This window comes from Micromesistius poutassou (assembly GCF_964030765.1).
Source record: "Micromesistius poutassou genome assembly, chromosome: 6".
In the NCBI taxonomy this organism is placed as follows: Eukaryota; Metazoa; Chordata; class Actinopteri; order Gadiformes; family Gadidae; genus Micromesistius; species Micromesistius poutassou.
This window is the reverse complement of record NC_140276.1, coordinates 4,383,831-4,396,587: the sequence shown is the minus strand read 5'-3', so window position 1 is coordinate 4,396,587 and position 12,757 is coordinate 4,383,831. Positions and strand designations below refer to the sequence as shown.

The following is a 12,757-nucleotide window of genomic DNA, read 5'->3' as shown; positions in this document are numbered from 1 at the left end:
TGGTCAGCAGACCAGGTAGGGGCGGTAGTGGTGGTGTGGGGCAGTCAAATCTGTTGAAAAATCTGTTCAGATCATCGGCCAGACTCAGTTCACCATCAGGCAGTGTACTGCCCTTCTGCTTCATGCCCGTGATCTTTCGCATTCCAGCCCATACCTGCTTCACTCCATCCTGCTGCAACTGTTGTTCCAGTTTGAGCCGAAATGCTTCTTTCCCCTCCTTAATCCTCACCTTAAGTTCCTTTTGAAGTTCTTTGATTTTATTCCTGTCGCCCTCCCTGAAAGCCTTTTTCTTCTCATTTAGTAAGGACTTCAGGCTGCTGGTTATCCATGGTTTGTTGTTAGGGAAGCAACGAATTACCCTGGATGGCATGATGTCATCATAACAGAAATTGATGTAATTGGTAATGCATTCTGTTAGGCCGTCGATGTCTTCCCCATAGTCCTCACAGAACACATCCCAATCTGTTGTCTCAAAACAGCACCTCAGGGCTTCATCAGCCTCAGGATGCCAGACTCTTGATGTTCTGGTGGTGACAGGCAGCCTCTTTACAGCTGGGGTGTAGGAGGGAGAGAGATGTAGCATGTCGTGGTCTGATCGACCAAGAGGGGGCAGTGCTGTACATTTGTATGCATTTTTCACATTTGCATACAAGAGATCAAGTGTTTTACCACCTCTAGTTGCACAGTCAATAAACTGTTTAAAAGTAGGCAAAGTCTTAGAGAGACAGACATGGTTGAAATCTCCAGACACAACAATGAACGCCTCTGGGAACTTGGACTGAAGTCTCGCGATAGTGGTGTGAAGCTCGTCACACGCGACTTCCGCCTTGGCAGATGGGGGAATGTAAACAGCAATAGTTATCACCACAGTGAACTCTCTGGGTAGGTAGTATGGCCTTAAACTAACCGCTAAAAGTTCAATGTCCTTGTTGCATATCTGTTCTTTGACAGTGGCATGATTAGGGTTACACCATTTGTTGTTGACGAGCAGTAAAAGCCCCCCTCCTTTCTGCTTACCGCTCTCTCCGGTGTCCCTGTCCGCTCGGATTGTCTTGAAGCCGGTGAAACTGATCAGGGAGTCAGGCGTGTTTTCCGTCAGCCACGTCTCTGTCAGGCATACAATACTGCTCTCCCGGTACAATTTCTGGTACCTCACCAGGCTTTCCAATTCTTCGAATTTGTTCGTTAGGCAGCAAACAAAAAAAAAAATATATATATTATATAGTTAGTTATATAGTAGCTACTACGCTATATACATAGCGTAGTAGCGTTGGTTTATTTTCTACTGGTAAACAACTGCACTTTTAAGTTAAAAGTATTACTTTTGTTAATTGTTTTGGGTTTTTATTGTGAAACATTTACTTTAGGGAATAAACTGAAATGGAGGTCGACAGTAAGCCCAAAAAGGTAAGTCGTTTCAGTCACAAAGCTTCATTGGAGCTACATGCTAGCTAGCTAACACAGCACACTCCACACATCAGAAACATGAAGGCATACTTCAGAGTTACTTAAACTAATATGCAGCCACTACATAGGTCAGCTCCTTAATGAGTTATGTTAGTATTATGAGCTCTGTTTGAGCGCTATAAACTCGTTATAAGGCATCAGCCCAGAGAGTTAGCAGACATGTATGGATGCATGATGGTCCCTCAAAGCTGTAGTAATGGACACAACAAACACTACAACTTTTATTTATTTGTGAAGCGCCTAGTAGATTATCACATTCGACCCTACCAGCAAAGCATCGGCAAGTGATCCGTGTGATGTGGAGGACACGAAGCGCATATCATTTTAAATTCTATCGGTATCTGTGTTGAAACAACGGTCAGCGTATAACTTCCTTCTGTATTAAGCCAGGACAGTTAATCCATCCGATCGTATTTTTGTTGTGTTTATCCGATTCTACAGAGACCTCTTGGAGAGGGAGAGAAGGCTGCTTCAGGTAGGTCGGAGGATGATGACTACGTCCCATATGTCCCGGTCAAAATAAGAAAGAATCTGACGGTTGGTGGCCAGAACATATTTATCCTTTCTTAAAGTTTTCCCTTGTGATACTCGGAACGTAACTCATTCTCAGGAATCTCATACAAGTTCCGAATCCAGGATGATTATAATCCATTGTTTGTATGTTTGCAGCTCAACAAGATGTTGCGCCTGCGAGGGAAAGTGGTGGAAGAGGACATGAAAGACAGTGGAGCAGATCAAAGGGACGAGGAAGAAGGGCTTGGTCCACGCTCCAACGTCAGTCTGCTGGACCAGCACCAGGTTCTCAAGGAGAAGGCAGAGGGTATGTCAAAACGACACTCTCACTCAGGATTAATTACTACAATTAGCGGTTATTGTGTCAGCACTCCTGTTTAAAAGGATCTTGGTTCAAATGCAATGGTCGCACTAGCAGTCGACCTGTACAGGCTTGCTTGAGCAGGGTGCCTAACCCCTACCTGCTCTTTAATGATATGCATCTGAAACAAAATACTGTAGGTCACATTAGTTGAAAGCATCTGCTTAATGACTAAGAAACTATAAAAATTGACCTATTTTGAAAAGTTTACTCTGGGGCTCCAGTTGAATAGTCTAAAAAGTACATCCTATGCCCTTTCCTAACCTCTTTTCATTATCCTCGATGGAAAATGTCATGAGCTCAAGGAAAGTTTTAAAGAGGAATTCATTGGGACTGCCTAGGCTACATAATTATAATAATGATTTGTCGCTTTAGATATCGCTGCTGCAAGAAATTGTCAGACAGCATTAACTCTTTATCTCACTATCTCTTCGTAAAAGATGGTTCAGTGTACCCTAATCTAAATGATATAAGGAAGGAAGCATTGAGCATCTTTCATAAGCTTTTAGAGAATTCCAACAGCTCTTATTATGATTGCCACTTGCATCATTGTAAAATTCGGATTATTTTACATGTAGTTACTCAAGGGGGCATGATTACCCTGTGTATAAAATGACATACACTACCCATACAGAACACTAGTTGCACTCCTACTTTGGCAGAGCTATCTAAATGCCCACGCCTTCAGCCATAAAAGTGCATGTATAGGAAGGCAAAAGACAAAAAGATGGGTTAAATCTGGATTAATATTGGCGAATATGAGAGGTGTAGAGAAATTAACTGTCCTAGCACTGTTTTGACACGACTCTAGCATGTTGGCTTTGGAAGCAAGCCGGAGGGGCCAAGTCAAGCCTAAAAAATGTTTGTGTTTTTTTTATCCTGCTAAATGCTATGCAATGGTAGAGGTCAACATTTTATACATTGTCACTTCAATATATTGTTATATCAAATGTGACCCTCAGGATTATTTCATGTTTATCTGTGGTTTGGCCTTTACAGCACGCAAGGAGTCCGCCAAGGAGAAGCAACTGAAAGAGGAGGAAAAGATTCTTGAAAGTGTTGCTGAAGGCAGAGGTACAGCATTTTCCTTTTTAATCTTACAGCAATTCCGATAATCTTTGAATAAAGGATTAATGAGAACCTGGTGTCTTGCAGCTCTGATGTCGGTGAAGGAAATGGCCAAGGGTATTATATACGATGACCCCATTAAAACAAGGTGAGTTTTGTGTTGAATAAACTGAACCAATGACATAATTTGACGATCACCCAGCCTATTATCTACATGGATCCAAAAAAACGGACAAATCCCTTGCAGTTGGAAACCGCCGCGCTACATCCTGAACATGCCCGGTGCGAGACACGACCGCGTCAGGAAGAAGTTCCACATTCTTGTGGATGGAGAACTCATCCCGGCTCCAATCAAAAGCTTCAGAGAGATGAAGTTGCCCCCAGGTTCGCCTGCGACTGATGTTACACATGCTTTTGTGTATAGCACATCATTTCTCCACTCTCTAACACTTCTGATGGTTTGCAGCGATCCTTAAAGGTTTGAAAAAGAAAGGGATTGTCCACCCGACTCCCATTCAAATTCAAGGGATCCCCACCGCGTGAGTCCACAGTAGCTTGTGTATGCCAGGGCTTCACACAGTTTGTTTGTTATGTTTTGTATTAATATTTGTGTGTTCATCTATAGTCTGGCAGGTCGAGACTTGATTGGCATTGCCTTCACTGGCTCGGGAAAGACCCTGGTGTTCACTCTCCCCATCATAATGTTCTGCCTGGAGCAAGAGAAACGGCTGCCCTTCAGCAAGAGGGAAGGGCCCTATGGACTAATCATCTGTCCATCAGTAAGACAGCTAGAGAGAAGCATTTCTTTGTCTGATACATCTCACTTGAAAACACAAAAGGCCCCCAATTTTAAAGAAAGGGCAACACACCTTTTGTTCTTTACAGATCTAAACCACAAATTACAAATTACACAAAAAAAGACACACGCAATTATTATAAAATATTCTGGGGTGCCAAACTGTTTATTCTTGCCTTGTCAAAATGCAGGCACAGATGTGGGATATGTTTAACATTTGAATGGCGGAGCTTCAATTCATTCACTGCCTACCTACACTGGAAATAACACTGTTCATGAATTGCAGTTTGAACATTATTTTATATGCTGTTGTAAAAAGGAATTGTTTGAATTAGCCGTTCTTTTTACTGACCTTTTGACTATGATCATAAGGTGTTGGTATGTGTTAACGTTTCAGTTACGCACCGGCCTTTAGAAGATTTCAGGTTCTATTTGAACACCATCCAAATAAAAGTCAGGCCTCGTGATTGGAGCAATAAATTGATAACAAGGAGGGGGATTCCAGTCTACTGAATATAAGCTCCGCAAGACAGGTAGAGGGATGAGGAAGTTGGTCTGATGGCACCAGCTACTATCTTTACTTCTTCAATTCTGCTTGCATAGGCTCCCCCTTTTTCATAATTGTGAGCATTGTGTTGACATGTCATAAATGTGATAACAGCGTTCCATATCATAAACACAATGTTTACCAAAATCTTGATTGTTTCAAGTATGATTTAAACATGTCCCTCTCCCCGCAGCGAGAGTTGGCCAGGCAGACCCACAGCATCATCGAGTATTACTGCAAACTTCTGGAGGATGAGGGCACCCCTCAGTTGCGGTGTGCCCTGTGCATAGGAGGAATGTCAGTCAAAGACCAGATGGAGGTGGTTAATCAGTAAGTATGGGTCATGGTCTGTTGGGCCATGTGTTATAATATATGTATAAGTATCCAGGGCCAGTAACTAACTTGAGGCCTAGGGCTATCATACTTTTCTTTTTAATTGTGTTGAAGGATACACCGTAAGGTTTCAACTCTGTATTTCTTTTATTTATTATGTTTTTCCCAAAATTTTATCAAATGACCTAGAATGAAATATATTACCCGGGGCAAAAAAAGCCCATGTTAAAAAAACAACAACAAGATAGCGAGTTGCACTTTCTGAATCCCCGTAGGAAGTTTGGCAATTAACGTGTGTCGTGAACGTTCCTAGGGGGGTCCACATGATGGTAGCCACTCCTGGCCGACTAATGGACCTGCTGCAGAAGAAGATGATCAGCCTGGACATCTGCCGCTACCTGTCGCTGGATGAGGCCGACAGGATGATTGACATGGGCTTTGAGGAGGACATCAGGACCATTTTCTCCTACTTCAAGGTCAGCAAGGACTGGTTGATTGGGTTGGTTCAGAATAAAAATGTGTGCACACGGTTTCATTTGTAGTCCACACCACCACCATCACCGCGACAAGTTAATTAGACACCGGAATGATATTGAATCAATTTGACTCCAAACTGTTTTTTCTTCATTCAGGGCCAGAGGCAGACCCTGCTCTTCAGTGCTACTATGCCTAAAAAGATCCAGAACTTTGCCAAGAGTGCCCTGGTCAAGCCCATCACTATTAACGTGGGTAGGGCTGGAGCTGCCAGCTTGGACGTCATCCAGGTGCGATGAACAGCCTCAAAGTGGTTCGAAAATGTTTGACGGTGTGAAAAGGAATTAAAATGACGATGACCTGGGATTGTGTTTTGTAGGAAGTGGAATATGTGAAGGAGGAGGCCAAGATGGTGTACCTGTTGGAGTGCCTGCAGAAGACGCCGCCTCCGGTCAGTACCACAACATCCTCAGAACCACCCAACTCCATATCATATTGTTCTACACGTTTCACTCTTTTAAGAACACGTTTGAAGATTGTGATGTTTAATTTCCAGGTGCTGATGTTTGCTGAGAAGAAGGCGGATGTGGATGCCATCCACGAGTATTTGTTGCTAAAAGGAGTGGAGGCTGTAGCTATCCATGGTGGAAAGGGTAAGATGGTTATCCTAATCTAAGTCCATCAGTGGACCCCTCTGGTTTTGTTCTTGGCCTTTTTATCTTAAAAGGTTTGTGGAGCGATGTTGCTGGCTTCAGATTTTCGTTTTCAATTTCCTCAATAGAGCTCAGCAGCTGAGCACAATAACTGGAAGTTAGGCAAGCAAGCATTTACATTAGGACACACCGCTATGGAAAGGGCACCTAAATAGGATTCATTATGAGATTTTATGTGGAAATGATTGACCTGAAATCATGGTGAACAAAACACTGTTGCTATGCCACCTGCAATTCAACAGACTCAGGACCTATGCAACATACCAGTACTCCCTCACATTCACAATAGGAAATCGATAACCCATATTTCTTTCCTTTTATGGGAGTTCATTGGCACTTTAACCATTGTTTCAGTCGCATGACACTATACCACTACGCAATTTTCCTAAAAAAATAAAATAAAATCACTGGATTTGAAAGTGCAATAAAGTTGGGAATTGGGAAGTGCGTCTATTATCACAATAGACACTAGGCCATATAATGCCTGGTTTCCTCTTTCCAACTCGGGCAATAAAATAAAAAGCTCAGATTTTTGTATAGTTCTCATGATTTCTTATCAATATTATGGTAATGCTTAATCTTGCAGTTTTTGACTGCAAGATTACAATTGGGATTTGCGAGTTTTGGTTTTGGAATGAGGACTGAGTTGTTGAGGAATGAAATTGGTTAGTAGGTGGTGTGCTGTAGTGTATCGGCATAATCGTAAATGTATCTTCACCGTTAGGTAAAAACGTTTGAGATAAAAAGAAAAAACCTGTCAAGTGCGTGACAGGCATGCGTCTGTTTACCTTGTCTGAAATCGATGACGCAAGGAGAAATATGAGGTTTGTCACTTAAAGAACGTCCTGCTGTTAATCATTTTTGTGCCAATGTTGGCATTTTTTTATGCGTTATCAAAGTCTGACCACTAGGGGGCACCCTTGACTTATGTGTGTCAGAAAATGCCATGTGTTTACTTTCAGTGGCGTAACAGATCGTGTAACGTTTCAAGTAGCTCGTAACTTAAAACGATCTGGCCATAGCGGTAGTCTATGCTGAGCGGATTTTAACATTGTTATCAATTAAAACACATCATATTAGTGATGCATTATTTAATTTAAAAAGTACATCTGCATTTAGAAAAAATGCACTAGCGCCACCCAGCAAGCCGAGCTACGCTATTTCGCATTAAACAGTTGGAGTTGACACAACGCTGTTATTTCGGTTTTTTTTATTCTGAAGGTCTCCCGCCTACCATCTGGGAGGGGCCTCATCTCACTAATTGAGACTTTAAGTAATTGTCCTTTCTTTTTCTTTTTTTTAAATTATTTTTAGATCAAGAGGAACGAACCAAAGCTATAGAAGCATTCAAAGAAGGCAAGAAAGACGTCCTGGTGGCCACAGACGTGGCCTCCAAAGGTCTTGACTTCCCCGCCATCCAGCATGTGGTGAATTACGACATGCCGGAAGAAATAGAAAACTATGGTACGATGAAGTTGGATTCCAATTACATGCATGATGAAACATCTTTCTTCGGGTGTGATCGGTAACCTTCTGTTTTTAAATGGCGGACCTAACCTCTCTTATTCGTGTTTTCTTCCCCACCCAGTCCACAGGATCGGACGTACGGGACGATCGGGCAAGACCGGAATCGCCACCACCTTCATCAACAAAGGCTGCGGTAAGTGAAGCGGCAAAAAAAAATAATTAAAAAGAATCATAAAGATTACATATAAGGCTGACCGAGGCCGAGTCTGACCGACCATGTTCTCCGGTTCACAGACGAGTCGGTGCTGATGGATCTGAAGGCGCTGTTGATAGAGGCCAAGCAGAAGGTACCACCTGTCCTCCAGGTGTTGCAGACTGAGAACGAAGACCTTGGAGGTGACCGCCCCCTCGCCATTCTCCCCCCCTCCCCACCCCCATCATCCTCCTCCCTTCCCTTGTTTCTCATCAGCACCTCGTTGTTTGTTGGAACCGTTCCGACGTACCATCTGATTCTAATTTGTGTGACTCAATTGACTTGTTTTTGGCTCGTTCACGTAACCTGCTGGTGAACTTCTGCCGCTTGTTTTATTCATGCTGTTTTCTTTATTGTGTGTGTGTGCACAGGCGAGAGGGGCTGTACGTTCTGCGGTGGTCTTGGCCATCGTATCACGGACTGTCCCAAGCGGGAGGCCATGCAGACCAAACAGGTGTCCAACATCGGCCGCAAGGATTACCTGGCTCACAGTTCTATGGACTTCTAAGCAGCTGCCACGTTACGGCTGGTTGTTCTCTGAAGCCGGACAACAACAACGCAGACAGAAACACCAGGGGAAAACGATATCAGTCTATTTAGTATTGTACCACGTGGATCAAGTTGAGTTGATAGTGGTGCTACAGAAGTTTGTTGCACATTTTTGTAGTGCACAATTGTTTTTTTTATTTCCTTCCCCTTTTCTGATTGTTAAGCATTTGTCTGTTGTACCATTTTAAATCGAACCAAACATGTTTTCAATTATGTTTTGTGTGTGTGTGTGTGTGTGTGTGTGTGTGTGTGTGTGTGTGTGTGTGTGTGTGTGTGTGTGTGTGTGTGTGTGTGTGTGTGTGTGTGTGTGTGTATTCACTGAAACAATGTACTGATGTAATGGGAAGTTGGTCATTCTTGCAGTAATATTAAACATGTCTATTTCCTCAATTTCTGCATTGATGATTGACTCGCTGCTTCCTTTTAATGGTGAGAAAAGCCTCGATAAAAAACAGTTCCTGCAAACTCACAGGAAGTACAACATTGCACGTGGTAATTAAAGTGATAGCAGCTTGGTGTATCTGTAGAAACGAAAGAAAAGCGGTTCAGAACGAATCAACTTTGAAAGATGAACGTTTTTAAAGAGGGTTTGCTCTACCTACACGGTGTCAAGTATGGAAAGGTGAGTAATTTGAAGTATTTCATATGGATGAGTTATTGGTTATACCTTTTTTACAACAGGCTTTTAATAAGTAGGCCTACAAGTACTTACTCAAGTAGTGGTTAGGTATATAGCTAATTTATATAGCTAATTTACGGCTAATATCCAGATTATATGCAAAAAATAATTTACCTAGTTGTAGATAAGAATATATCAACAAATACTAGCCTAGCATACCTCTAAGGAGGTTGAGATCCCCGGTGGAAGCACTAAGATCCAAGAGGATCAAGCAGGGACCATACATTGTCGAACTCGTATTCCTTTCCCCCTGTGCAGAAAACCTGGCGGAAGATATGGATGATCATCCTCAAGCCCCAACCACTGGAGATAGGGCGCCTGGAGGTCTACAGTTTGCCCGACGACATCACTGGAGACATGCCCCCTGAGCAGGACAAAACTAAGCGACGGGTGGTGCTTTTGTCGGACTGTCTGGACATCACTCTGGCCCCGGAGGAGTCCTGTCCCCCGGGCTGCACTGCCTTCTATCTGGACACCACGTTGCGCACCTACACCCTGGCCTCCGAGGATTGCCAAGAATGGCTCCTGGCACTATGTCAGCTTACCTTCCAGGTATACCACACACACACTCACATATTCTCGCAGGCTTCCTGCTTTGGTAGATTAGCTTGATCAACAGTTTCCCCTGTTCAAACGGAGGAGAGGAATTGTTAATTGATAACAAGGATCAACCGAATTTACACCAACCCCCCTCCACCACCCCGTGCTCCAAGGCGAGTATAAGGACGAGGAAGTCGCTGTGAAGGCACTGTCGTTGAGCTTTACTTCTTCAATTCTTTTGCTTGCATAAGCGCAACCCTTTCTTGCTCCTGACCATGTTGATGTCGTAAAAAAACGATAAGAGCGCGCAGTATAACATGTACACAATGTTTACCGTGTCGCGTGTTTACACAAGGATCCTGGAGAAGAGATTTCGGTGGAAGAAAATAGTCTGCTGATGAAGGACTGTGACCTCTACTCAGGTTCTTGTTACTTTCATTATTTATCTGTGGAAATATTTGGTTAATCTCAGATTGTATAGACTAGGCCTACAATCAATGTGCTGACAAAGCTGTAAAAAATAAATCCTGCTGTACATCTATTTACTGGAAGAAGGGGCTTAGGATAGGCCTCATAGCTACAATTTAATACTGCATTAATGTTTTAAACGTTTAATTGTTTAAATAAGTATCAACAGACATTATTTTTTGGTTATGCCTTACCAGTAGATATTGACACTGATGTATTCATTCCCAGTAAAGTAACTTTATGATGCAAGTAACTGCTTCAGCAGGACTTCCCCTTTGTTCGAATCACTCTAGAATGCAGAATCTAGTCACTTTTTGAGTTTCATCCGCTTTGTTATACTGCTGAATTCAGTCTATATGTGCCGTCTTTCAGGTATGGGTGATCAACCAGAGCAGTACCATGTCACTGTTCTCGACACCGTTGCATCAGAGAGATGTCTGCTTGCTGGAGAATTCGCCTTCGTTCTGGACATAGAGGCTGTGTTCCTATTGGACAAGGACACGGCTGACATCATATACCGATGGCCTTACATGTTCTTGCGCCGATTTGGAATTCTCAAGGTACTTAATAGGATTGTGGTAAATATGCAACATTTTATGATTCAAAACTAGCCACTTTGTTGCCAATGTTGGCTGGAAAACGTGTGTGTGTGTGTGTGTGTGTGTGTGTGTGTGTGTGTGTGTGTGTGTGTGTGTGTGTGTGTGTGTGTGTGTGTGTGTGTGTGTGTGTGTGTGTGTGTGTGTGTGTGTGTGTGTGTGTGTGTGTGTGTGTGTGTGCTCAGCAGGGGGGCTTCTGCATCGAAGCAGGCCAGCAGTGTGACTCAGGAGAGGGGATGTTCTCCTTCCTGTCCCAGCATGGTTGTCAGGTCTGCCAAGCCATTGCCAGGCACTGCTTGACTGAGCAAGAGGCTCTGGGCTCCTCCACCCAAGAGTCCGATTATGATCACGTCTCACAAAACAGTTTTCCACCCTCCCACAAGTCGGACTCAGAACCACGGGTCTCCAACCACCCGGACAACGCCGGTGTTGGGGCGGAGCCCGGTCTGGCTGGCCATTACTACTCCGAAGTAAACCACCTTCCTCCGTCGGTCACCAGACAATCATCCCCGCGGGCCTCACCGAAAGCACATCACCCGTCCCATCTGCGCCCGGGTGAGGAAGAGGAGGGTGAGGCCGGCCAGGGACGCCGAGGTCCCCGGGTTGGCTCGGGGGACGGCGGCGGCGGCGGCTACATCCGGGGGCCAAGCGGTGCCATGGCGCCGGAGGGACTCGAAGCCAACGGCGTCTATTCCCTCGCGATGATCTCCGAGTCAGACTCTGACGCCTCCCTCTACGAGGCGGTACCCTTCACGATCAGCCCCACGCCAGCCCCCCCGTCGGCCCGGGCACCAGAACGCGCGAAGCCCCCGCGACGGGCCTGGGTCTTCTCCAAAGGGACCAAGAAGTCAAAGACCACGGGGGGGCCTGTAGGCCGCTCTCCTTCTGGTCCCCAGAAAGGGGCCCCCCTGAGTTTCCAACAGAAGCTGTCAAAACTCATTTCTTTAGACTTGGCAAAGCTCCAGTCGCGGCGACGCTTTGGAAAGGGCAAATCTTGATCTCCTTTTATCACTGTCAGTGGAAGGTTTTTTTTCCTTATAAATATGTAAAATACGTGTGAGATATGTTTTTTTCGTTTAGCTATTCTAGTGTATTATGGTGTTATACAAATTTTATGTTTAGGCCTTAAGCACAATCATTTTAAATAAGAAAGAGCTAGTTGTTGATCTCTAACTGTATTATTATTACCATATCTATTTAGCCTGCAATTCAATCAGTTAATATTTGTATAGGTGTGTTTATTGATCATGTTCAGATTAATGCTATGATTGTGGGTTTTGTTTCTTCGTAAATTATGGTTGTATCTGTATGCGGATAACGTTAATTAAAATGCAAGGTTGAACTTCGCAAAATGTTTTGCATATTGTATTCCTCTAATTGGTTATCATATAGCTCATCTTCTATTGAGTTGGACTTTTCTACCAATCAAATTTTTATAGAAACAAGATAGGCCCACTTGGACGCCTAAATGGTGAATGATTGAACTTGACTCACTCAGGACTTGATGCATAAATGTACCGACAATTGATTCCTTATTTGAAGTTTTATTACAGAGAAAAATACATAGAAAATAACATTTCTTTATAAATATCAAAATATTTTATTTTAATTTAGATAGCATAAACTAGTCTATATGGACATACAGTTGGTCTTGGGTCGGGCCATTTCAACTTTAAAGTGCAACCACACGATCCTGTGAGTTCATGATGGCCCTGGGACAGTCCAAATAAACAATCACCTGTCACACCTTTTAAACCTTTCCTTGTTTTTACACTTTCGTTTGGCAGTGTAAAATCCATCCATTGGCTGGTGATGACATGAAACCGCATTGTCAGGAAGTTATCCACCACCACGTTGACATACATGATAGATAAGCTCACCATCCACAACTCCAAGCACTATTTGGTTCTCTCTTTCTCAACCAGACACAGAC

The 12,757-nt window shown here is 43.5% G+C and overlaps 2 protein-coding genes across 5 annotated transcripts; both read left to right on the top strand.

Annotated features, from left to right (window-relative positions):
- LOC311345489 (putative ATP-dependent RNA helicase DDX41) lies at window positions 1-8,923 on the top strand. 4 transcript variants are annotated; one of them, XM_084469908.1, is made up of 18 exons: window positions 1-882; window positions 1,368-1,407; window positions 1,909-2,004; window positions 2,137-2,287; window positions 3,341-3,415; window positions 3,497-3,557; window positions 3,657-3,793; window positions 3,876-3,948; window positions 4,035-4,188; window positions 4,946-5,082; window positions 5,399-5,561; window positions 5,718-5,849; window positions 5,939-6,010; window positions 6,116-6,212; window positions 7,587-7,736; window positions 7,861-7,932; window positions 8,034-8,135; window positions 8,364-8,923. In XM_084469908.1, the coding sequence occupies exons 2-18, from the start codon at window positions 1,381-1,383 to the stop codon at window positions 8,498-8,500; spliced, it is 1,836 nt and encodes a 611-aa protein (XP_084326034.1). In that variant the 5' UTR covers window positions 1-882; window positions 1,368-1,380; the 3' UTR covers window positions 8,501-8,923. The 4 variants fall into 4 exon arrangements, with proteins under 4 accessions (XP_084326034.1, XP_084326033.1, XP_084326036.1 ...); XM_084469907.1 differs by lacking the exon at window positions 1-882 and adding an exon at window positions 966-1,135; XM_084469910.1 differs by lacking the exon at window positions 1-882 and adding an exon at window positions 966-1,147.
- Window positions 8,924-9,050: 127 nt separating this feature from the next.
- dok3 (docking protein 3) lies at window positions 9,051-12,086 on the top strand. Its single transcript, XM_084469495.1, has 5 exons — window positions 9,051-9,163; window positions 9,479-9,772; window positions 10,116-10,182; window positions 10,601-10,788; window positions 11,010-12,086. The coding sequence occupies exons 1-5, from the start codon at window positions 9,110-9,112 to the stop codon at window positions 11,820-11,822; spliced, it is 1,416 nt and encodes a 471-aa protein (XP_084325621.1). The 5' UTR covers window positions 9,051-9,109; the 3' UTR covers window positions 11,823-12,086.
- Window positions 12,087-12,757: the final 671 nt, after the last annotated feature.